General features: G+C 39.2%; 2 protein-coding genes across 2 annotated transcripts; one reads left to right on the top strand and one right to left on the bottom strand.

Moving 5' to 3' along the window:
• Positions 1-385: 385 nt before the first annotated feature.
• LOC129772972 (uncharacterized) lies at positions 386-10,478 on the top strand. The gene is made up of 4 exons (XM_055776516.1): positions 386-1,566; positions 1,628-2,048; positions 8,644-9,764; positions 9,817-10,478. Exons 1-4 carry the CDS (start codon positions 444-446, stop codon positions 10,230-10,232), a joined length of 3,081 nt encoding a protein of 1,026 aa, XP_055632491.1. The 5' UTR covers positions 386-443; the 3' UTR covers positions 10,233-10,478.
• Positions 10,479-21,503: 11,025 nt separating this feature from the next.
• On the bottom strand, positions 21,504-23,295 carry LOC129776200 (probable cytochrome P450 6a13). The gene is made up of 2 exons (XM_055781700.1): positions 22,143-23,295; positions 21,504-22,088 (listed from the first exon to the last, which is right to left on the bottom strand). Exons 1-2 carry the CDS (start codon positions 23,221-23,223, stop codon positions 21,673-21,675), a joined length of 1,497 nt encoding a protein of 498 aa, XP_055637675.1. The 5' UTR covers positions 23,224-23,295; the 3' UTR covers positions 21,504-21,672.
• Positions 23,296-27,256: the final 3,961 nt, after the last annotated feature.

Raw genomic sequence — 27,256 nt, 5'->3', positions numbered from 1 at the left:
TTTTAGTGCCAATCACCGACATCAGGGAGGCGACTCCACCTGTTCCTACCTATCAGACTCAACAACTCATGAGCCGGGCCAACTTCTTTTACTTCCGCTCCGAAGGAAGACGTAACCAGAGATTTTTCGCCTCAGAAAATCCCAACGACGCCAGCTGGGATTGAACCCAGGCCGATCGGATTGTGAGGCTGTTACGCTAACCATACAACCACTGGCGCCGTCTCTGACGCGCGAAGAGTTGAGGCGTATCAAAACAAACTGAAGCAAATTACGCAAATCTGCGCTAATGAAATCAATTTAATTACATGTTCCATTCTGTTCTGATCGAGTGTTGGTATATGTTAGCGCTAGCACAGTTCACTGCTACTTGTGAGTAACATTTAATTTTAATTGAGCGGTGACGGCGTTTAGCATCCGCTTCGTTTCCATCTGCGTTTTAAAAAATGAGTTTATTTTTACTTTTTGCCTTTTCCATACTGGTGCTGTTCAAATTGATTTACGCCCACTTCCACACGCGATATCAGTTCTGGAAGAACCACAATGTGCCCTATCTGGAGCCTCGATTCCCGGTGGGGAACGTCGGGGACACTCTCCGATCGAAGACTCACTTCGCTTACATCATGAAGAACTTGTATCGGAAGTTAAAGCCGCGTGGTGACTACGCTGGAATTTACTTCTTCCGGGATCCGGTGCTGCTGGTGCTGTCGCCGGAATTCGCTCGAACAGTGCTGGTGAAGGATTTCAACTGTTTCGTTGATCGTGGTTTGTACAGCAATGAGCGGGACGATCCGCTGTCGGCGAATTTATTTTTCATGGAAGGACACCGGTGGAGAGCACTGCGAGCGAAGCTTTCACCGACTTTCACGTCCGGTCGGTTGAAGTTTATGTTCGGGACGATTGCTGCCGTGGCGGAGGAATTGATAAAATACCTGGATGAGTATACGCTAGGTAGGAGTGAGATTGAGCTGAGTGATCTGATGGCAAGGTTTTCGACAGATATTATTGGCTCGTGTGGATTTGGAATCGACTGCAATAGTCTCGTGAACCCGAAGTCGATGTTTCGAGAGATGGGGAAGAGGATGATCAATTTTCCAAAGTTGAAGGCATTGAAGCTGTTCTTCGCTATGATGGGTCGTGATAAAGCGAGGATGCTTGGTATTCGATTCAACGATGCTGATGTGTCCGAGTTTTTCTTCACTGTTGTAAGGGACACGATAAGGTATAGGGAGGTGAATGGCCTTCGCAGAAACGATTTCATGCAGTTGTTGATTGATCTGAAGAACAAAGGTTTTATGGAAGGTGATAACGCGCTTCTTATCGCCGAATCGGATGGAAATCGTGCGGAAAGATTAACATTTGAGGAGATTGCAGCGCAAGCATTTATATTTTTTTTCGCCGGGTTTGAAACCACCGCCACCACCATGACGTTGGCGTTGTATTTGCTAGGAACAAATCCAGATGTCCAAACTGAAGCTAGACGTTCCGTTGAAGATGTTCTGCGAAAGTATGAGAGCTTTTGTTATGAAGCGGTCATGGACATGAAGTATCTCGAGTGTGTCATAAATGGTACGTAGAAGGTGGGATATGCATTCACATCAAACATAAATTATGCTTTGTGGCTTTTCAGAAACACTTAGAATTTACCCACCGGTTGCAACTCTTCATAGAATCACCACCAAACCGTACAAACTACCAAATGGATCCGTTCTACCGGAGGGAATCGGTGTCTTAATACCAAACCTGGCGATGCAACATGACCCAGAATTTTTCCCTGACCCAATGAGCTTCCGTCCGGAACGATTTTCGATCCAGGACGAGAACAATCGTCGTAACTTCTGTTACCTTCCTTTCGGCGAAGGACCTCGGATTTGCATTGGAATGCGATTTGGATTGCTAGAACTGAAGATGGGCTTAGCATTGCTGCTGAAAAATTATAAATTCACGATCTGCTCGAAGACAACTGTCCCATTGGAAATCGATCCGGTGCATTTGATTCATGGCCCATCTGGACCGGTTTGGCTCGGAATTGAGAAAATTCAACAGAAATAAACAAAACAACAAAAACCAATAACCGGTTCACCGGCATATTACATCATAGTTGTTTATAAATAACGTGAAAATCCCCGACCTTGGCCGTAGCGTTGTGCATCGATGCATAGAAACATAACTCGCGTGGAGGAAACATATACATGCGCTCCCACTCTCGGAATGAGAATCTGTGTTGGTGAAGCGCTACAGCGACTCAAACTCGAATGCGTATGCAACCATGCTTTTGACGTAGGACTACGTCTTACATTAAGAGTGCCAAATCGGAAAACAGGTTTTTATGAAATAAAGTTTACGTTTATAACTATTTTTTCTTGTGCACGGATTTTAACGATTTGCATTCCAATCGAATCGGAAATTTTCTAAGATTTGTTTTATATGCTATACATTACAATCCCATAGTATATAAAGGGTTTAAATTGATGAAAATTGGAGGCATTCCCAGTTCCCCATACATTTGTTCTGTCCATTTGTGTGCTTTCCCGAACAGAGCTGTCAATAACGGGCAACTTATGCAGCTGTTAGAATAGAAACAACGAAGGGTAAAAAGAGAATATTTGCGAACTAAACTCCACCCTTGTATAGTAAATAGGCTGTCGCTAGCGTATAAGTATTGCATCTCTTCTGAGGAAAATTCTCAGAATCTTTCTGTGTCGGAAACAATACAGGTCGCTTATTCTGCTCGTTTTGTGTTTCCTCTTGAGCTGTGAACGCTAGCGAATATTTCACGTATGTGCCATTCGTATTTGCTCTCGTGCGCATCGGCTCTGTTCTGATGCAACAAGCTTCTAGCTTTGTTGACGGTTTTGACCGAGAGTCGAGAAACGATTTTTCATAAACGGTCATTCTCACGATGTTTATCGATTTTTATCGCTGCAACTGTGTGCATCTGTTAGACGTGTTTTTTAATGCTTGTTGAATGGCGATGCACGGAAGATACCTCTCGTTAGATACTCAGTGCAATGCGTGCATTGATATAAAGAAACAAATTGCGACACATGACCAATTAGATGCATCTCAAAATGATTCTACAAAAACCACGCAAGTCATTAATCCTTTTCAGGGTCCCCGGAATTTTTTACTAAAGAGTTATTCATGAAATTTCGACGTTTTCGCAAATAATATCCGAAATGATAAACCAACAAATTTAAAAAAAAAAAGATTGCGTAGTCCTACGTCCTAAGCGGTCGTGTCTCGTATACTACCCCTTGATTTCAATACATTTGAAAGCCGAAAGCAAGCTTTCCACGTCCTCTTGAGATTGTTCATGTGTATTTGGTAGTCGTCAAATTCATATTTTGAGTTGAATAGATATTTACATATATTTTGACGTAGGACTACGTCTTTCATTTCTATACCGGGGAGTAAAATCAATGTTTCGAAAACGAAAGCGTTACGCCGGAGACCGAGATTTTGAGCGTTAATAGCTCCTAAACAACTGAACGAAACGATATGATAAACACTTCATTCGAAAGATGAAATGTTTACGCGTTATATATTTGTTACTTTTTGATCCAAAAACTTGTTTCAACAGCCTTAAAATTGCTTGCAAGACAGGCTATTGAAATCACCAATCGGTATATAAGCGAGCGCCGCTCGTAAATCCACTCAGTTATAATTGAACAGCGATTGGAGCATGTTGTCGTTGTTGTCGTGAAGCTCTTCGTTATTTTTAATTAAATTATCTACCAGTTCCCCTGGGTATTGAAAAATACATTATTGCTCATTATTGCTCAGTCGCCGAAAGTTTCAAACTCAGAGAATTCATTCCCCTCTAGTTTGCCTTCCACATTCCCATCGTAAACCACACCTTCTCTCGATTCAATCACGGACAAAAAGCATACTTAAGCGATATTCTGGTGGTGAAACGCATTCATTTTTCGTGAGGACATCGACAAGACAACATCGTTATGAACGAGTTGAACGTGCTGGACGAGCTGGACGGCGAGGGATCGAACGATCGATCAGAAGGAGAAGAGAAGGTGACCAAGAGAATATCAGCATCGAAAAACGGTTCTCCGGGAAGACATCGAAGCAGCCGCCACACATACACGCGCGTAACTCTTTTCGTTTGCTGTTTATCGAGAAGAAACCTGCAAAGTGATCGTTGCTGAAAAATAATCTACCAGTTCCCCTTGGAATTGAAAATTACATTCAAGCGAAAGAGTTTATTTTAATGTTTTCTATTCATAGAATGCTGCAACCAAATACAATTGATTTTGTGATTTTTCAATCAAGTGCAATCAACAGGTGGTTATCGAGTTAGCATTAACCACTAGTGGACTTCGAGAAGAATCGGAAGTATCCGGAAAGATGTCATCGTTGCTGCAAAATAATCTGCCAGTTCCCCTTGGAATTGAAAATTACATTCAAGCGAAAGAGTTTATTTCAATGTTTTCTATCCATATAATACTGCGACCACGTACATTTGGTTTTGTGATTTGTTTCCTGCAGATAGCAGGAAAGCTTCTGAAGATTATTCTTCAGAACAAGGTTTTTTGTATCCAATATTGGATGCATAAAACCTTGTGCCTCCAACGTAACGCTCTCGTTTTCGAAGTCCCCCAAATATTCATTTATTCATTCATTCAGAATGGATTTAGATTCAACTTCAAACAAATGATCTCTAAATCAACGATAGTCCTATAGTCCTATGGTTAATACCATAGATATAACCCACTTCCTGTTTTTTTTTTCAAAAAATTGATTTATTTTGCCAAGAAAAACATCGTCAAATATCATATTTTTAACATACTTTCGGTTTTCTTAAAAAAATTATCAGAAATGATCAGCCTCCAACGTAACGTTTGCATTAAAAAAAATGGACAAAAATTGCCAATTTTTCATGGGTTTACCTTCAAACACACTGACGAAACTACCCATGAGTCAGCAGAAAAAAAATGACAGCTTTATAAGTCGGACTCTAACCGTGATGACGAAAACAGTGAAGATACTCCGTTCAGAGGTGTGTGGGTTCAAAGAACGGTACCCCGCCTCTTCGAAAGCGGACATCGTGCGGCACTTTGTGGACGCCTACACGCATGTTTTCGGTCGCCATGGTGCATGGTCCGGTTAACTGCCGAAAGGCCGCTCGTAAGGGCGTAGATTTTTTTGCAAGCTTATATAATTACCTCCCATGGAAAATTTATCAAACTCAATTATTTGTCTTAGTTTTTTTTATCATCATCCGAAAAAAACTTTTTTTTTAATGCAAACGTTATATAATTCAGTAAAGAAGCGTTCTGGTTTTACTTTCCAGAAGTATCCGTAGTTCTTCACTTTGCTTTCTGCCAGTAGTCCTGCCTTTGTTCGTCTGTTTGTACGCTCATCTTAGCGGGGATAGTTAGAATAACAGAGGAGTTAGAGACAGGAGACAGTTTCTACGGAACAGGGAAAAGTATGGTGTCGACACTAGGAAGAGACCCTTAAGGCCTCATCAACGTTTCAACAGATGAACCAGAGAAGAACAGAGTGTCTATTCGAGGGAAACTATTTTTTTTAGATAAAATTCAGAGAACATGTAGGAAATCGTAAAACCATGAAGGAGCAGAATTTTTCCATTGATGGAGGAAGCGTGGGTGGAATATTATTGATAACCTAGATGCCATTAAAGTTAAAGCAGGATTGCTATTTCAATACGTCCAAAAACATGATGTTTACGTGGATCACGTAAACGTGTATGTTGGTAGTTGCGGGAGAGAAAGCTTCTGCAGATAATGACGCTTATCCTAAATTCAAGGGAATGCTCATGAAGAAAATATTGGAAATGGATTTGACAAAAGCTCAAATTTTTAATGCAGATGAATCAGTCCTCTTTACTAAGCTTATGGCATCATGCACTGACGCACTTTAGGACGAGACAATTATTTCGGGACATAAACAAAACACGATTCTCTTTCCTGCCTTTTGGATTGATGGATTGATTGATGGATCCTTAAAAATGAGTCTGGTTTCCTCGTGGATTTAAGTAGTCACTGGTGTCCTATTATATAGAAAAGTGATAAGGTTGGATGACGCGTAAGTTGTTCCGCACTTGGTTTAGTGTTGAGCTTATTCCCGCTGTCCGTAAGTTTTCTGTTGAACAGCCGAGGACTTGTCTTCCGAACAGCGTCTGAAATATGAATCCCTGCGGCAGAGTATTGATTGGATTGCAGAAGCCTGGGACGAAATCAGTCAGGCTACCATTGAGAACTCTTGGAAAAAAATATTCGGTGAGTTTCCGCGGTACGAGTGGAACATGTCTGAGCAGGCAGGAGATTTTTCTGCGGATGTAAAATCCTTTGTAGCATCGATAGACACAACGGACGAGCAAATTAGACTGTGGCTTGAGGATCATGAACTAGACTTTGGACGGAGGTGTTTGTGTTGACGAAAACGAGGGAAAGAAGTAGAATTCTTAACTGCAATGGAGTCACTTAATAACGTAATCCAATCCATTCAGAACAATACTCTGAAATCTCTGAAATACTGGAAGCAGAGTGGAAGAAACGAAGTTCCTAGAATAAAGTTGAGTTGTAACCTTTGTGCATAATTTTATTTTGTTATTATTTTTTAAGCTCGCCTTCGAAAAACTCCTCAACAGAAATGATGTTGAAACGTCAGAGCAAAACTGACATACAATTCTGAAGGATGACTGCTTTTTAATTGGGTCGCGCCCCAATTAAAAAGCATATCAGTGTTACCTTATATACAGATTTTTCTGTAATGATACAGATTTTCAGCATGTTTTTTGATCAAGAATCTGTGTATACAGATAACAGATTCTTGGATATCCATGCAGATTTTATACAGATTTTGTAACGAGATAATTTTTAACGACTAATTTTTAATTATTTGATCATTTTACGCAACAATTCACAAACTTAATCAGAGAGTTCGAACAGCACTGATCTGAACTATTTTTGCTACTGTCAAACGTGTCAAATAAAGTAGTGATGGAAATCGTATTTTTTCGCAATATAATGCGATAAAAAAAAAGTTTTAAACCGTCTCGCTACAGAAACTGCGAACGCAGTTTATCAAATCGAAATTATTTGTTAAAATTGGAGGGGGAAGTGCTTCAGAACAGTTGTCAAACGACATCGAGGCTAAATTTTACAAGACCATGTAAAATACCACGAGGAAAGTGAGGAAATGGATGTTTATAACATGAAGCTAAATGAAATAAGCTCTTCCCGCCGGGTTTCTCTAAAATACATTTTAAAATGATTTTTATTTTTTATTTGGCATAATTATCTATGTATTTAAAAATCTCAATCTAAGATATAACACACTTTTGATCAAGTTAGACCTCTGTGCGAGAAAAAAAAGCTCGTTAAATTTTTTGCATAGGTCATTCAGAAAACTATTGGCGAGCTATACCAGTGCACTATGGTCCAGTAGGTGCATTTAAGTGGAAATTAGCATCTAGAGCTCAACAGTGATTCTCTAGACAAAAACTGTCTTCGATAAAGTTGTTACATATAATAGAGCGCTCATTTTTATGTTATCAAAAATAGGGTGACCAAAATTGTCGATGAAATGAAAAATCTAACTTTCTTATCTTTCTTATTATTACCGATATACGGTTATTTGAAAAGATATTGAATGGTCGTGTTTTCGGGGAAAAAACATCAATAACTTTGAGTAGAATTAAGATACATACAAGTTATGCACCGTAAAATGGGTGGATTGGAAAGCTCTAAAGATCATTCAAAGACAGTTTTGATGTAGAATTTTACATATAAAAGTTAGAGCAAAAAAACCTTTTTTTCATGGTAACCCTAACTCAACCTAGAGAAAAAGCGTATATACAATATTTCTTTCTATTGTTCCACAAAGTTACTTAAAATAACCAGAGCTACAATATTGTCGATCTATGTTTACCTCTATCTATAAAGATAAGAAAGTTAGATTTTTTATTTCATCGTAAATTTTGGTCTCCCTATTTTTGATAACATAAAAATGAGCGCTCTATTATATGTAACAACTTTGTCGAAGACAGTTTTTGTCTAGAGAATCACTGTCGAGCTCTAGATGCTAATTTCCACTTAAATGCACCTCCTGGACCATAGTGCAGTGATCACGAGCTTAAAAATATGGATAAGCAGAATATATATATAGTTTACTACAAGTATACAATTATTACTCCGTACTTAAATCTAACGCAAAAGTCTCATCAGGTGCAAAATCCGCAATACAGATTCAAATATAGATTTTCTATTTTCTCTACAGATAAAAAAGATTTTTTAGCTCGGAAATACAGATTCTATTGTGGCAACAACTAAAAAATCTCCAATTAGCGAAGAGTACTGTTAAATTTTTCGTATGCTTGTTTTCCACTTTCAAAAGTAGTGAATAGAGATCTGCATGGTGGCGTACGAATTCGAGTTTGAGCCACTGTACCATATGTTGATCTGTATAAGTGCCCCATTCAAAGCCAAGAATTGGTTTTGCAAGTCAGTCTTCCATCTCGCGTTCTACGTTTTGGTCATACTTTGTTTTGTTGTGAAATAGTAAATAGTGTCGCTACGACCTTGATATTTACAATCTCTGCACACATAAAGAGTCAATAAACTAGCAGACTCAGTATCTCGTGGCCATCCGCTTATTGTGAAGTAAGTTTTCATTTCCATCGCAGTGGAAAGATCCATCCAAGATGTGGATCTATCTTCTGATTACCGTTATCACGCTCTCGATCTTGTTCGTGCGGAAGAAATATTCCTTCTGGGAGCGCCATGGAGTGCCTTTCATAAAACCTCGGTTCCCGTTCGGCAATATCCAGGCCGTTGGACGCCGCGTTCACTCGTCCCAGCTGATGACGAAGTTCTACAATCAGATGAAGGGTAAACATCCGTACGGGGGGATTTTCTTCTTCACGAACCCGGTGGCGCTCGCGTTGGATCTGGATTTCGTGAAGAACATTCTCGTGCGCGATTTTCAGTATTTTCACGACCGCGGAACATACTACAACGAGAAGGATGATCCCATTTCGGGCCATCTGTTCAACATCGAGGGAAGCAAATGGACCAATCTACGCAAGAAGCTCATTCCGACGTTTTCCTCGGGCAAAATGAAGATGATGTGCCCTACGATTATTGCCGTGGCGGATCGATTTCGGGAGTGTATTGAGAAGTGCATAACGGATGAGCCGGAAATTGAAATGAAAGATTTGCTGGCGCGCTTCACGACCGACGTGATCGGCACGTGTGCCTTCGGAATCGATTGCAACAGTTTGAACGATCCCAACACGGAGTTTCGGAAGATGGGCAAAAAGGTGTTTGAAATACCCACCGGGAGGATATTGAAGTTCTTCTTCATGGCCACGTTTAAGGAGTTTGCCCGTAAAATACACATCAAGGGAACCGCTGATGACGTTTCGGCGTTCTTCTTCAAAGTTGTCCGGGAAACGATCGATTATCGGGAGAAGAACAGCGTTCAACGGAATGATTTTATGAATCTGTTAATGCAACTGAAGGAGAAAGGAGAATTGGATGATGACTCGGGGGGAAAAGTTGGAACATTGAGTCTCAATGAAGTTGTTGCACAAGCATTTGTATTCTTCCTGGGGGGATTTGAAACATCGAGCACGACGATGTCTTACTGTCTGTATGAACTCTCCTTGAACGAGGATATCCAGCAGAAAGCAAGACAATGCGCTGTCGATGCTGTAGCCAAACATGGAGGCCTAAACTACGATGCTCTGATGGATATGGATTATATCGAACAGTGTATTAATGGTAACTCAATTGAGCACAAAAACGACTCACACTAATCTCTCCTTCTCTCCAGAATCTCTCCGGAAGTACCCCCCGGGGGCGAATCTGATTCGTAGCGTCACCAAGGATTACCGCGTGCCCGATTCCGACGTGGTTTTCACGAAGGGCATGAATGTCATGATTCCGGTGTACGCAATTCATCACGATCCGGAGTATTATCCGGATCCAGAAAAGTACGATCCTGATCGGTTCAACGCGGAGGGAATCGCTAACAGGGAACCGTACACTTTCATGCCGTTCGGAGAGGGCCCACGGATTTGTATCGCTGCACGATTTGGAATACTGGAGACGAAAATAGGCCTTGCCACTCTGTTGATGAATTTCAGGTTCTCCAAATGTTCAAAGTCGGTGGTTCCGCTGGTCATATCCTCTCGGCATGCGGTGTTGACACCAGCCGATGGACTTTGGTTGAAGGTGGAGAAATTGTAGCGTTGATTGGAGTTCTTGGACAATGTTCGCTAAGGAAAATGTTGGTTATGTGACTTTCACTGCTATGGAAAGCCAGATTTCAACCAGTGATTTGAGGTGCTATAACAATTGATTAAATCTTTAGTATATTAAAATACATTGGATCACTCAAAACGATATTAGACATAAGAATAATTTTATATTGAAAATGTGGCATGTTTTTTTAAATGATGGTGGGAAATAAAGTTATTTAATCTGATGACTCGATTTCAGTTTCCACTGTTTAGTGATTATGCGGTAGTATTCGGCCCATAACCTACGAAGCGGGACTCTACTAGGGCAACAGTAAACAGCAGGACGCACCTATCCGTTAGCTGTCTGATAGAGCCAAACATTTCCAACACCATTACTTTTCAGTCAAAATCTCTTCCGATCAAAATGGTCCGATCATTAACTAGTTTTGTTTGGGAAATTTATGTGATACCTTTGAAAAATCGAGATAACTATTTTTATTGGCACCCTAAACCATACTTTTCTGTGCAGAGACAGATGAACTCCCAGAGTTTAAAGTCTCTTTAATTCAATATCATCATCATCATATTTACTTTTCGTTTCGTATTCGAAAAAAAAAACCAGAGTCCCAGAGTGCTGATTTTTGACAAACAAAAATTTCGAGATGACACTAGATCTAGACGTTTCATGCATCTTTAAGACATTTGGATTAACAAAAAATTCGAAACCCACGATTTCCTCCCCTCTTGGGTGATTTTTCGATTTTCAAAAAACTCAAATTTTGACCGCTTTGCGCCACTCTCCCTTATGTCCGATTGAGCTGAAATTTGGCATAGGGTGTTTTTTTTCGAGGTGGTGAACATTTTGTGTAGGGCCCGAAACGAAAACATTCGAGGTATTTTTTTCAAAAAAGGCTGACTAAAAGGCTTTAATTTGATATGCAGATCATCTGAATCGGTCCTGTAGTATATAAAAATAACAAATTTTTGAAAAATTCCCTTTTTTGGAGAGAAAAAAAAAGGAAAACCGATTTTTTTGAGTCATGAAAAATCATGACTCAAAAACGAAAAAACGCCTCTCTGGTTTCGAGATATGTGAAAATCCTCAGCTTTCAAAAAAAAAATATATAAAAGACCATGAAAACTGTTAAAAGCCTTTGGAGACCATGAAAACTGTAAAAAGCAAATGTAATCAATCATAACGAAGCCATTTTTAGAAAAAAGTGGAAAAATTTGATTGTTCGGACCACCCTAAAATGGAAATGGTCACCCCAACAAAAAAAAAAATTAAAAATACGGGTCTAATGGTTTGCGACAAAGAACAAAATTTCCACGAAAATCTGAGAACCACTATACAGGTAAACTTCGATATAACGTACATTTCACTTTCAAAATTGTACGTTGTATTAAATTGTACGTTATATCGAAGCATAATAAAGTACTCACAAACGTAGTCTACATTACATTATTGTGTTGCTGTTTTAGTAAAGATAATAAATAACTTCAATCAGAAGACGAAGCCGGCCTTTCTCATGATGTTTCCCTTCGTACTGTTGATTAAAGCTTGATTCATTTAGAATCCGGAATCACAAAACCAGCTGTATTTCGGAATTGATTGAAGGTACAAAACTTGTTTTAGCATCACAATAAAGATAATTCATTGTTCTATCAGAAAAAAAATATTGAAAAAAATTTTCCTTTACAATTTGGAAATGTCTACGTTATATCGAGGTAAAATGTACGTTATATCGAGGTAAAATGTACGTTATATCGAGTGACGTTATATCGAGGTAAAATGTACGTTATATCGAGTGACGTTATATCGAAGTTTCCCTGTATCGGTTTGGCATGGAATGGCTGTATTACTACTAACCCTAAGTGTTACAGGTGTGGAAGTGAAGCGCATCTGGCTAATGCATGTTCACATAAGAACTCAGTTTGTAACCACTGTAATAAAATCGGTCATTTGCAAAGGGTGTGCCTCAGCTTTCCGGACCACAAGATTAAAAACAATACTAATTCGAGTAAGCACTACAAATGTAAGACAAATTTGGTTGAGGAGGGTAGTGAGTCAGACTCAGAAGGAGAGATTGATGAAATATGTGTAATTGACGTTGGTAAACTTGAGGATTTAAGTGCAGAACCTCGTTCGAAAATATTTTTGAAGCTTAAAGTGAACGACGTATTGATGAAATTTGAGGTAGACAGTGGTTTACCAGTTTCCTTGATTGGGCTTGGTGACAGAGTAAAATGGTTTAACGACATTCGCTTAATGAGATTGCACAATGGTCCAGGAGGTGCATTTAAGTGGAAATTAGCAATTAGAGCTCGACAGTTCTTCTCAAGACAAAAACTGTCTTGGACAAAGTTGTTACATATCATAGAGCGATAACTTTCTTATCTTTATAGATAGGGGTACACAGGGGTCGACAGTGTTGTAGTCCCAGTTATTTGGGACATCTTTGTAGAACGAAGTTTTTTTATATCTCTTGAAATAATCGATATAGCGCCTTTTTTCTAAGTTACGTTAGGGTCACCATGCAAAAACTGTTTTTTTGCTCTAACTTTTATATTTCAAATTCTACGTGCAAACTGTCTTCAAAAGACTTTTAGAGCTTACTCATACAAACATTTTGCGATGCAGAACTTGTCAATATCTCAACTCCACTCAAAGTTATTGCTATTTCTTCCCAAAAAAATTTGATGGGTCTGAGCCTAAGGGCACGGACGAGATATTGACATAGAACTGTGATTATGTGTAGTAATTGCATTTGAGTTTTTTCATGGTTCAAAGTCTGTAATTTTTTTCTCTTTTGATACATCAAATAGAAGTCCTGAAAAAAAACCGTTTCCTGTATGAACTTGTATCCTTTAAACGGGTTAGATGAGATAACGTGGTAAAATCCGGAACCACATTCTGTTCAAAAATGTACACAAAAATACCATTAATGCCATTACTCCCTTTTTCATCTGTTTATTCAATTATGCAGAAAAAGACATGGAGTCATAATTTATCATTTTTAAACACAAGTCTAAATAGTTAAGATCTACATAAATATAAGCCTAAGTCAAATAAATATATGACTACAGAAATACATTATAGATAAAAAAATAGCACTTCTCCTTCGTTGCCATGTTGTCCGGAACATTGTTTAACACGTTGAGCCCCGCGTCGGTCCCTAGGGGTCGACGTGGAGTTTTTTGGCAGGAAAGCGCTGACTGAATGGGACTGACAGTTACAAAATGAGAAATTAAAAATATATATGGTCTTGTTTCGGATGTTTTACAAAATGTGAATACTTTCTAGTCGAATTTCTGACTATTTTCTATTTATACAATAAGCATCTGTGGGAGCTGGGACCGACATTGATATTGTGCAAACGCTCTTGATGCGGACTGAATGGAAAGCGCAGCAAGAAAAATTTGGGGCTCAACGTGTTAATTTAATTTTTTCATGTTTTCATCATGATATCCTGGACCAACATTACATACATTGTTAGTAGCAAGACCTACACGATAAAAACGTGAATTGAACACCTAAAATAAGTAAAATTGAATGTCCTAAAATAATTTTATTTTCGTTTTTTTTTTTAATAAAAATCGGTTCACTTTTGTAGAAGTTATTAAAATTTGTTGCGTGAGCGTTAAATCTGAAAGACCCTGTACAAACATTCAAGGACAAGATCAAAGCTCTCCGGTGTTCTAAATTTGAAATTCAGAAGGAATTGTACTAAATTTTGATGGCGTATAGAAGAACTGTTCACCCGGCAACCGGGAAAAGCCTTTTTGGAAGACAAATGCGATCTCGGATCGACTTAATGATTCTCTCGATTGAAAAAGGATCTGCTTCACTTGGTGAAGAAAACAGCGGTTAGATCATTTGAAATTAACGACAGTGTTGCAGACTTTGTTTTGAATTCGGAGAAGTGAGATTTGGCATTGTGTCAGAGAAGATTGGTAAACTACATTACATGGTAGAACTTGATAACGGACGAATATGGAAGCGTCACATATCGACCGACTTACGAAGACGTAGTTCCGGGAATGGTTATTCGTAACAAAACACCTTCCACCACGCCTTCTTCCCTCACTTCTACATCTGTTTCTCCATCGTTTCCTAACCCCACTCCAACTTACGCTTACGCTTACGTCAAATGAACAACACAGCTCATTAAAACCATGCTTCATCCATTCAACATCCATTCCAATTCCATCTACTCCTGTCAGCGACACCCACCATGGTACTGAATCAGAGACGAGGTCGAATAGAACAACAGAATCTGATTATGAGAATATGAAATGGTCTAATAGAATAAGACGGCCTCCGGTCACACTAGACCTCCTTTGTTCCTTTGTAAAAGTCCGTTCCATTCGATTCGAGAGTAAGCTTACAGAGCATGGCTTGGGAATATTGTTGCTATGCTCATTCTCGCGCCGCTCAGAGAATCACGTTGCATCGAAGCGTGATGCATATATAATATAAGAGAATGGTGGACGATACAAAATTCAGTTTAAAGTAGAGAGACTACAAAAGATCATATTAGATGCAAAATTCAAGAACGCCGTTTGAAGTTATTGAAAGTGGACACGGTTTGCTGAGGAGCGTCGAGCGACAATGAAGTGTACTTTTCAAGGCTGGCGGAGAAGGAGTGTAACATAGTTTCTTTCCACGAGGGCCCTTATCAGGGCTAGAGACGAATGAACTGCCTAAGTTTAAAGTCTCTATAAAAAATATGAAATGAAATACAAAATTCAGTCACACTTCAGTCAACATGATGTGTTGACGTTGATAGTTTATTTGGGAATGTGGCTGCTGCGACCATTGCTCGCCCCAACTAAACTGAAATGGCTTCAGGATTCATGGGGATGTAAGTCATGATCAAGGATGGAAAACAAGGGAGCATGATGTGCTTTACGATTAATCGCAAACTGCACAGATCGCAATCTGTGCAAACTGCGACTAACTATTAATCCTCACCCATCATAACCAAATGATTTTCTCTTGGTAACTCTGAGTTGACCAAAGCATTGCTAGACTGAAACTAGTTCGAATAATTGAGTTACTCTCTGTCCTCGTTTTGTTTACAACTCCTAACAAGAATTTGTTCCATGGGAATGAGTGTCTCTATGACGTACGCTTTACGATTCTCGCTCTCTCGTCCGGGCGTTCAATTTTCCTTTCCAAGTGCTTCGTTTACTTCGATGAAACTGGGCAAAATAAAAAAATGCGCTACAGCAGATAGGACGACTTTAATGTTTCACAGAGGATTTCTCAGATGGTGTTTAAATTAATCTACAAGAGACTACAAACAATAATCCCCCTCAAATCACTAATTTTATGAGTTAATGTAAATGCGATATTGGCCAAGGCTATTACGACATCGAACACGTGGTCTTGCGAGATATATTTTTCTGCCAGCCCAAATACAGACCTCTTTTTTCGGGCCCGAGTAAACTGGTGGCTAGAAAAGACCTTGATTACCTTGAATTAATCAAAAAAACATAAATTAGCGCAAATATGTCAACATGTGTTTTTTTTTGTGTAAGTACGTAAATATTTGCTCATAAAATTTTTGGATTGGGGAACTCTACATAATTTGTATGCAGATAGACTATCCACAGTTTGTGGGGGGAATACTCATACAACTCAAATGGATAATGATTCTCTGCTATCACAAAGCTGAGAAATTTTTTGACGTTTTGTTTTACTATTGATTCATTCAAAAAAAAAAAGCTTTATTTTTAAATGTATTCTTATCCTGAGACTGGCTCACCATATTGCACTGCTACTAAAACCGTAGGCTAACTTCAAGGATATTTTTTATTCATTTTCGGCGAATAATCAATAGAGTGCCGTGTTATGAAACATCAGAATAATAGCAAAAACAATGTTACGATCATAAGGTGTTGGATAGGTTATTCCAGACGACATTGGAATATATTCCATCTGATCATCTTTGGAAAGGTTAATGACCTTCAAAGGATAAATTTATCTTGGGCACATTGAATTGATGTTGATGACTTCCAGTCGGGTGTTTATCAGCTCTGATAATAATTGTGTGGTCCTCACCAAGCATATATTCCAATGCCGTCAGTTCACTGAAATTCTTTGCATACCGTTTGATGATAAGGTAGAATGTTGATAATCATTTGCTGCGATACCTATTTTTCCAACAGTATTCATTCGACAATATGAAGACTGAATACCTGAAATTAACCAGATTCAACCATGCAAATCTGCGGTCAAAGCAGTATGTACACTTGAGAGATGCAACAAGTTTGAAGGGATATAAATAAAAACATTAGTCGTTCGATAAATCTACTGCCACATATTTTTTTTTTTTTTTTTTTTTTATCCAAAATATATATTTTTATTAAGGCTCATATGGCGTCAACCTGACGGAGCCGGGAGTTCAATATTTCGACAATGTTTGCCTTATAACTATGTTAGTAATATGTAACCGATTACTCGCGGTTGGCTCGAGGTTAGTATTACAAGTGTTTTCGTAATTGTGATGTTGCTGTCTCCAATGCTCTGTACCTGTGCCCGACACGGGATACTTCCTTTTGGGATGCAGCTGACCATTAATCAGCAACGCCCCCTAGTCTGTACCCCATATCTAGCGTGGTGCGTCTTCTCGACTCGAGGAATCCAGGATAGAATGGTCACTAGCCGGCGCAAACATCAGCTCGTGTAGAGTTGTCATAAGCGGTACAACCTTGGGCTCTTGTTGAATCATCATTGGACTGCACAACCTTCGGCCCGTGTATCTGTAAAGAGTGTGTGTATGTATTGCCGCGACTAAGCAAAAGTTTATAGATCGGATAGGAGGGATATGAAACAGGGACACAACGAAGGAAACATCATTAAACGTTGACATCGGCGTTTCTGAGGAACAGGTATAGATGAAGCAGAAGATCAGGATCACGGCTACCTAAGATATCCCGGACGGGGATATCCGATTGTCTGCCTTGTGCTCTCAGTGCTCTAGAGAGCTGAGAGCGAGCAGCATGGAACCGGATACACGACCAGACAACATGCTCGATGTCGTGGTAGCCATCGCCACAATCACAAAGATTGTTTGCTGCGAGCCCAATGCGATAGAGATGCGCGTTTAGGTTGTAGTGATTGCACATAAGCCGAGATATCACGCGAATGAAATCACGACCTACATTCAATCCCTTAAACCAAGCTTTCGTCGAAACCTTAGGAATAATCGTGTGTAACCAACGACCGAACTCATCTTCACTCCACATGCGCTGCCAACTAACGAGTGTGTCCTGACGAGGAATGTGAAAAAATTCATTATAGGCAATTTGCCTTTCAAAAAGTGTGCCTTCTGAAGCGCCCACCTTAGCTAGCAAGTCCGCTTTCTCATTCCCCGGAATCGAGCAATGAGAGGGAACCCATGCTAAGGTAATCTTGAATAATTTTTCGACCAAAACACTCAATAGTTGTCTTATTCTTGTTAGGAAATAAGATGAGCGTTTATCAACTTTCATTGAGCGGATTGCCTCTATTGAGCTGAGACTGTCTGAAAAAATAAAATAATGGTCGATGGGCAGTGTTTCAATGATCCCTAGTGCGTAGTATATCGCACCCAGTTCAGCGACATACACGGAACAAGGATCTTTGAGTTTGAAAGAGGCACTGGAATTTTCATTGAAGATGCCGAAGCCAGTGGACCCGTTTATGTATGAACCGTCAGTAAAGAACATTTTATCAGATCTAACTTTCCCATATTCTGCCGAAAATATCGGCGGAATAGAATCGGAGCGTAGATGATCTGGGATTCCATGGATTTTTTGTCGCATGGACAGATCAAAATTGACAGAGGAATTGCAAAAGTATGGAAGCAAACTTGGTTGGAGATGCCCGGTGAAGGGTGCACTTCATGGGTAAGGAAATCATGGTACAAAGACATAAAACTTGACTGAGGAGTCAGTTGGAGTAGATTTTCGAAGTTATCAATCACCAATGGATTCATGATCTTGCAACGGATGAGAAATCTGTAGGATAATTCTGTGAATGGAAGAGTAAGCGGGGGTACTCCTGCCAAGACTTCGAGACTCATCGTATGTGTCGAATGCAAACACCCCATTGCTATACGCAAGCAACGATATTGTATTCTCTCCAGCTTGAGAATATGAATCCTGGCAGCTGATCGGAAGCAAAAACTGCCAATCGGAAGTCCACGATATATGAATAACATACGTCCATACTAATTCATTACATTGATTCGCAACGAAGAACGTAACCACACAGAATTGAATTAATCAAATATGTGATCCGTTTTATCTACAAAATAAAAAAGGGTCTGATATTCAATCGAATTCGAAAGGTGTTTCGTGAAGTCACTAATTGAATTACTATTGGAAAAATTATTTGGAGAGACCTGTGAATGTTCAGAATTATTGGTATCTAAAAAACAGGAAGTGGGTTATATCTATGGTATAACCGCAAGGATGACGTAGGACTCTCGTTGATATAGAGATCATTTGTATGAAGTTGAATCTGAATTCATTCTGAATGAATGAATATTTGGAGAACTTCGAAAACGAGAGCGTTACGTTGGAGGCACAAGGTTTTATGCATCCAATATTGGATACGGAAATATCCTACTGATGGGGAAGAATAATCTTCAGAAGCTATCCTGTTGATTGCGTTTGATTGAAAAACCACAAAACCAAATGTATTTGGTCACAGTGTTACATGGATAGAAAATATTCAATTAAACTCTTTCACATGAATATATTTTGAAAATTCCCAGAGATTGGCAGATTATTTTCAGTAACGATTAGTTATTTCCACATTTTCCTCGATACTGGAAGCCCACCAGTGGTTAATACCAACTCGATAACCACCTGTTAATAGCACTTGATTGAAACATATTTGGTCACACTGTAACATGGATAGAAAACATTCAATTAAACTCTTTCACATGAATATATTTTGAAAATTCCCAGAGGAACTGGCAGATTATTTTCAGTAACGATTAGATATTTCCACATTTTCCTCGATACTGGAAGCCCACCAGTGGTTAATGCCAACTCGATAACCACCTGTTAATAGCACTTGATTGAAACATATTTGGTCACAGTGTTACATGGATAGAAAACATTCAATTAAACTCTTTCACATGAATATATTTTGAAAATTCCCAGAGGAACTGGCAGATTATTTTCAGTAACGATTAGATATTTCCACATTTTCCTCGATACTGGAAGCCCACCAGTGGTTAATGCCAACTCGATAACCACCTGTTAATAGCACTTGGTTGAAACATATTTGGTCACAGTGTAACATGGATAGAAAACATTCAATTAAACTCTTTCACATGAATATATTTCGAAAATTCCCAAAGGAACTGGCAGATTATTTTCCAGCAATGATTAGATCTTTCCGGAACTTTCTCGATGCTGAATGGCATCCTAACGGAAAGAGTTCTGCGCGTGTATGTGTCGATCCTTCGCCGTCCACCTCCTCCAGCACGTTAGGCAACGATGTTGTCTTGTCGATGTCCTCACGAAAAATTAATGTGTCTCACCACCAGAATATCGCTTAAGTATGCTTTTTGTGTGTGATTGAATCGAGAGAAGGTGTGGTTTACGATGGCAATTTGGAAGGCAAACTAGAGGGGAATGAACTCTCTGAGCTCGGAACTTTCGGCGACTGAGCAATAATCGATTGCGGGCGCATACAATATTGGATACGGAAATATCCTACTGATGGGGAAGAATAATCTTCTGAAGCTATCCTGTTAATTGCGATTGATTGAAAAACCACAAAACCAAATGTATTTGGTCACAGTGTTACATGGATAGAAAACATTCAATTAAACTCTTTCACATGAATATATTTTGAAAATTCCCAGAGGAACTGGCAGATTATTCTCAGTAACGATTAGATATTTCCACATTTTCCTCGATACTGGAAGCCCACCAGTGGTTAATGCCAACTCGATAACCACCTGTTAATAGCCGCGCGTGTATGTGTGTGTAGCGATGTCTTCCCAGGGAACCGTTTGTGGCATCACTCTCCTCCTGATAGATTCCCTTCTGGCCTAGGGTGCACAAACAGGCTCTTGGTGACACCGTTCATCCGCGCTTTCATGATAAATAAAGAGCTTCACCGCAACAGCGACAACATGCTCCAATCGCTGTTCAATTAGAACTGAGTGGATTTCCGAGCGGCGCTCGCTTATATACCGATTGGTGATTTCAATAGCCTGTTTTGAAAGCAATTTTAAGACTATTGAAACAAGTTTTTGGATCAGAAGGTAACAAGTATAGAACGCGTAGACATTTTATCTATCGAATGAAGTGTTTATCATACCATTTCGTTCAGTTGTTTAGGAGCTATTAACGATCAAAATCTCGGTCTCCGGCGTAACGCTTTCGTTTTCGAAACTTTGATTTTACACCCCGGTATAGAAATGAAAGACGTAGTCCTACGTCAAAACGATTTTGGGCGGGATGAGATTCGCCCAAATCTTCTGGTAATAAAATTAATCACTTGCATCCATTACCCGTCTGCTGTTCATCGGGCGGGAGACGACAGCAAAATAAAATCAACACGAGACTGAGTCAGCCACTCACTGCGGACAATGCAATAGAGAATTAAAAATCCCTCGACGAGTGTCGTAAGATTTCAGTTGATCGTCTCTTGTTACACTTTCCGATCAAGAACTCATCATCCGCTCTATGGAATGGGATTAATCGTTTGTGGCTTGCACTCACGATAAAACTTGAGTAGTAGAAGTAATGCTTAGAGAGTGCAAGCAGTGGGACACCGCTTTCATATTGCTTTTTTGAGATCTTGGTAGCTCACCGTTCCAAGTATTCTCTCTGTGTACATATGAAGAATAAAAGAGCATCGCCTGCTGGGGGTGATTTAAAAATATCCGACTAGAGGGATATACTTATTCATTGATCGTTGAATGTGATTTTTTACCATCCCTGGTCATGATACGCCTAACCTTGCTAAAAGGCTGTGTAGATTTCTTGACACGGCTGACATAATCATGATTGCCTTTCCGACTGGATAATCTAGCGATTTATCATGTAGGTTTGTGCAAATCCCCATTGAAATCTCATGATGACCGAAAGGGCTGAGAATAATACGAAAGATCCCTTTGATCCATTGCAAAGATGAATTCCATCGACAGATGAAGCCTAATACTAGCTAAATGTATTTATATATTAATAAAGCGCTTCGGTAACTGGTATAGATCATACAATTTTTAATTTATTTATTTGTGAACAAACTGACACAGTACGTAACAAAAAATTATATCGATTCACATAGTGAAGATTTATCAGCTGATTCTACGATAAAATAGATATTTTTGGTTTGGCATTTGGTTTACCAAACAAAAACAAAACATTAATTCATACGTAGCACGTATCTTTTTCGAGCTGTCATGGTTACCAATTTTGAGTACTGAAATCTACAGCTTTTCAACGTGCAACCAGAGACCACCTTCTGAGGTCAGAACAATACCACTACTGGAAATTTTTAGCGGAATCGGTGTTTTGTCGGATAAAGTGAACCGGAAATTATTCAGCATATACGCCATCCCAACACGGGCCTGCATCTGTCCAAAGCGTGTACCAATGCAAACGCGTGGTCCTTCACCGAACGGAAGAAAGCAGTATGGGTTTCGTTTGGCCACTTCTTCCGGTGAAAATCGATCCGGATCGTATTTTTCAGGATTGGGATAGTGTTCAGGGTCGTGATGGATACCGTAAACAGGGACGATCATAGTCAAACCCTTTTGAAGAACCATGTTTGTATTGGGAACTTTATAATCTTTCGAGATCGAACGTGTTAATTCGGATACGGGCGGATACTTCCGGAGAGATTCTATGGAAGAAGTGAAAATTAGAAAAATATGGTTATGTAAATTGAAACACCTACCGCTGATACAGTTATCAACGTAATGCATATCCTGCACCGCTTCGTATGTCATGGCTCCATGTTTCCGCAGGGATTCGAAAACATCCTTTCGCGCTTTCTCTTGAAGCTCTTGGTTCAATGCTAACTCATACAAGCAGTACGACATTGCTGTGGAAGAGGTTTCGAACCCTGCCAGGAAGAAAACGAATGCCTGTGCAGAAATTTCTTCGAGTGTTAACGTCCCCGAATTGTTGGTGCAACCCTCGTCTAGTGGCTCCATATTTTTCAATTTGATAAGCAAGTTCATGAAGTCATTTCGTTCGATCTTATGTCTCTCACGATGTTCAACAGTATCTTTCACAGCACTCAAGAAAAATTTAGACACATCAGCATCGATTGTGGTTACATGTAATGCGCGAGCAACTGTGTGAAACTGCTGGGCAATCGTATTTTTAAACACTTTGAAGAATTCAGGCTCGAAAAATTTCCTTCCCATTTTTCTGAACTGAGCTTCCGGATCGTGTAAACTATTACACTCTAAACCAAAAGCACAACTTCCAATCACATCGGTGGTAAATCTCGCAATAATCTCCTTAATTTCAATTTCACTCCCGTTTGTGACCTCCTGGGTAAGAATTTTTTTGAACTCCTCGGCCACTGCGGTAATGGTTGGGAACATCATTTTCATTTTACCGGATGTGAATGTTGGAGTCAGCTTAGCTCGCAAGTTCTTCCACTTGGTTCCTTCCATCGCGAATAAGTGACCCGATAGTGGATCATCTTTTTCGTTATGGTAAAACGATCGATCATGGAAGTATTGGAAGTCTTTCACTAACACATTTTTCACAAAATCAATGTCCAAAGCGATTGCCACCGGATTTGTATAGAAGAAAATTCCTCCAAACGGACCGTTTCCTTTCAGTTTCCGGTAGCATCGTTCCATCAGGGTTGAGATGTGTTCGTTCCGACCCATTCCTCCGAGATTACCGGATGGGAAGGTTGGTGTCACGTATGCCACGCCTCGATCCTTCCAGTAAGAGTACCGTTTACGAACCCATAATATAGCCAGAATTGTTGCAATTATTGTTAGATATAGTAACATCTCTGGTAATAAATAATTGAATTATTTCGAACAGCTTCATCCGCGATCCTCGCACAACTAGCCCACGTTCGATCTATGCTGCGTTTTATATTGAATCGACCATGCGTTTCCAAAGGAGCATGTCGAATGACTTGGCATTAATAACATTTGATTACAGACAAAACCATCGTTAGAGTATGGCGAAAGTAAAAAAGATTGTGGACATTCCATATCGCGAATATTAAAACACTCCCATTCGTCTGGCTCCCCATGCGATCAATACTCTCATCTCTCTCGCTAACTGTAATGCTTGTTCTCCTTAGGCGTTATTTTCTGCAAATCATGATGATCCGTGTGGTGTCGTATCGCGTTTTTTTTATTTTTTGGCTCTGTTTTGTGTTTATATATATCGAAAAACGGGGCTCAAGACCTGTTTTGCTATCGCTTCTTTATACACTGACTAGCTGACTCGGCAAACTTCGTCCCGCCCAACATTTGTTTTTTGTTATGTTTAACCACCTTAGAAACATGTATTGTACCCTAAAACCTCCATATGCTTAATTTGGTTCAATTTGCTTGATTAGTAGTGCAGAAATTTGTGTTCCATTACTATAAATTTGGTTTCATTTTCTTGATCAATTCTCGAGTAATGCAGAAATTCGTGTTTCATTTGTATGGCAGCCCCCCCTTGGAGAGGGTGGTGAAGAGTCTGACTACCATAGAAACATTTATTGCATTTATTGTAATTAAATAGGGATAATCAAGTGGAGTGGTTTTGAAAACTAAACTGAAAAATCTTCATCCGTATAGCTCTGAGGTTTTTAACTCCCCCTATGTTTTTTTCAACCCTGGACCAAGTTGAAACCAGTGAAAACCGACTATTTTTTAAACATTTCCACAGATGCTGGACGTTATTTGTCGGTGAGTGCTGTATCCATGAATGGTGATAAATTCTAAAAGATAAGAATCATTCATATTTCGGTCTTCAGTATGTTCTACATTATTTATGAATACAAGTAAAATGTTTAATTTTGCAACAAGAGGTCGTTCAAATATTACGTAACGCTTTTCTCCCTCTTCTATATATAACACTAGCTGACCCGGCAAACTTCGTCCCGCCCAAAATTGGTTTTTTATTAGCAATACCTTCAAACATCCACGTTTTTTACTAAGCGCAAGTTCATGGGTCAAATCGCAGAACTGTTCATTGATTGATCTTCTAATCGACCCCGTTGAATTTACCTTTTACTATAAACTTCCTAGTACTTCTACCAAAATTCATCATTATAATATCATCATTATAATATCATGAATGCGTTTTCCAATATTTCGCGATTGCTTCTTATATTGACAACTGTATATTCCCATGTCGGTAAGTCGTCTGGTTTTATATCCATGCTGACAATAAAACGGCAAAAAATATTGCGTAAGGTACACCGGGGCATGTTGAAATGATTTTTTCAAAGTTCAACTTGAATGTTATCTTGAAAAATCAATAAATCTCTAAATTGAAATCTGTTTGCAGCATATACAAGGTATAACAGATGACGTTCGATAAATAAATAGGGATTGACACTGGATGTTTCGATAAATATGAATTTTGAAAATGTTTAGTTTTCATATGCATTTTTTCAACTTGTCCGTAAAGCGGGGTAAGTTGGAACGCGGAACTATCATAAGTTTAATGCTTTTCGAACTATCGACAACTTATTTATGAAACACTTAATTGAAAGATTTTCATATAATCATTTGAAAAAAATTATAGGAGGTTGTGTTCAAGACACGACCGCATTGTTGACGTAGAACTACGCTGTGGTTTAATTCAAGTCGCTTGTTTATAACTGCGGATATTATTTTATAATTCAACGAAAATTTTGAAATAACCATTCTACCAGTTTGGTCGCTCTGAAATGTTTTTTTTATTGTATAATCATTTGATGGTAACTGTTTGATGATTCTTTCTTGTGCTCGCAGAACAATACTTTGCTCGAGATAAGCGCAGCTGTTATCCTTAGTGGAGAAAGTTTTGCTACTGGCAAGCAAAATCAAATCACATACAAAATTCCAGAACGACATTTACTTTCTTGGTGACTAAATAAACGAAATAAACTCTATCTGTTAATCTCAACAACCTTGAAAAGAGTAGCACTTCTTCATTGTGATCAAGATTAGCGCAAATGCAATCCCAGTTGAAAGCAGTTTTGTGACTGGCACGCAAGCCCAAATAGATTAATAACTTAATATCACTTATTGAATAACTTGGTATTCCCCAAATAATTTTTTGGTGCACAACCTTAACACCTGCTTCACCATAGCGTCAGTTCAATGCATTGATGACAGAAAACAAACAATGTTCACTGCTGAATAATAGCGTAAATATTTCCCTCCCGCTATCTTCCCTCCTCATTTATATTTATCATTACGACTGCATAATTTGCAACACAAAACAATCGTCAATCATAGAATAAAAAAATAGGCAATTGTTGCATCGAAGCGAAGATGAACTATTTTTACGTACGGGTTATGAAGCACGCACGTACGCACACAAATGTCCATATATCGATGGGTTGAAGCAACTAAATATACACAAGCTTATCTCCGTTCTGCGCTCTGCTCAACAGAAGCCCTTTCTGTTAATATTGTCAGTCTACATAAGCTTAGCTATAATCATTTGTGGAGAGAGTTTTTCTGCCGTCATGCGAAACCAAATCACTGACAAAATTCCAGAACATTTATTTTCTTGGTGAGCTGACGATAGCCTAGCCTAATGATTCCCCACACAATTGTGTAGCTCAGAACTTTAATGCAATGGCGACAGTTTGATGCCATGATTGCAATGCCAGAGACATCAGCGAGTGAATAATTTGGTCGCGTCCACAGCTCAATCCGAAACAAAGGCATGTGATGACGCAAAACAAGGAAGAACAAGTAATATTCATTGCTTGAGAAAGGCATTCGATCCCTCGCCGTCCAGCTTGCCCAGCAACGATGTTGTGTAGTCGATTTCCTCACGAAGAATGAAAGTTTACCTTCTTCTTCTTTCTTTGTTTTTAAGAGGCTATAAACTTTGCAGTTCATTCGCCTCTAAAAGTTTACCTCAGCGAGATCCACTTATTATATTCTAGGCAAATATTCCCTTTCGTTCTTCTTCTTTTTCTTTGTTCATTTTATATCCTACGATTTCCCCTTCTTCTTCTTCTTCTTCTTTTTGGCTTTAAGAGGGTTTAAACTTTTCAGTTCATTCGCCTCTATATTTCCCCTTCGTTACTCGTCGATAAGTTGCTCGTTATTGACAGCTCTGTTCGGGAAAGCACACAAATGGACAGAACAATGTATGAGGAAATGGGATTGCTTCCAATTTTCGTCAAATTAAACCATATACAGACTATGGGACTGTAATGTATAGCATATCAAACAAATCTTAGGGAATTTCCGACTCGTATGGTATGTAAATCGCCAAAATCCGTTCGCGGCAAAAACATTTTTATGCAAATGATCATTTATTATATCTATATATATAAAAATGGATTTCTGTCTGTCTGTCTGTCTGTCTGATTCTTATGGACTCGAAAACTACTGAACCGATCGACATGAAAATTGGTATTTAAGGGTTTTAGGGGCCGAGGAAGGTTTTCGTGATAGTTTGAGACCCCTCCCTCCTCTCTGAGGGGGGCTGCCATACAAATGAAACACGAATTTCTGCATTGCTTGAGAATTAATCAAGCAAATGAAATCAAATTAGGCATATTGAGGTTTTAGGGTACAATAAATTTTTCTATGGTGGTTAGACACTCCAGCCCCCTCTCTAAGGGGGGGGTGGCGTGGGCTGCCATACAAACGAAACACAAAGTTCTGCATTACTCGAGAATTAATAAAGAAAATGAAACCAAATTTGGCATGTAGAGGTTTTAGGGTGCAATAAATGTTTTTACGGTGGTCAGACACTCCACCCCCCTCTCTAAGAGGTAACTGCCATAGAAATGAAAGACTAATTTCTGTATCACTCGAAAACTAATCAAGTAAATGGAGCCAAATTTGGCATGCGAAGTTTCAG

This window comes from Toxorhynchites rutilus, chromosome 3 (genome assembly GCF_029784135.1).
Source record: "Toxorhynchites rutilus septentrionalis strain SRP chromosome 3, ASM2978413v1, whole genome shotgun sequence".
Taxonomy (NCBI): domain Eukaryota; kingdom Metazoa; phylum Arthropoda; class Insecta; order Diptera; family Culicidae; genus Toxorhynchites; species Toxorhynchites rutilus.
Note: the sequence above shows the minus strand (reverse complement) of the source record. Positions and strands in the feature narration are given on the sequence as shown.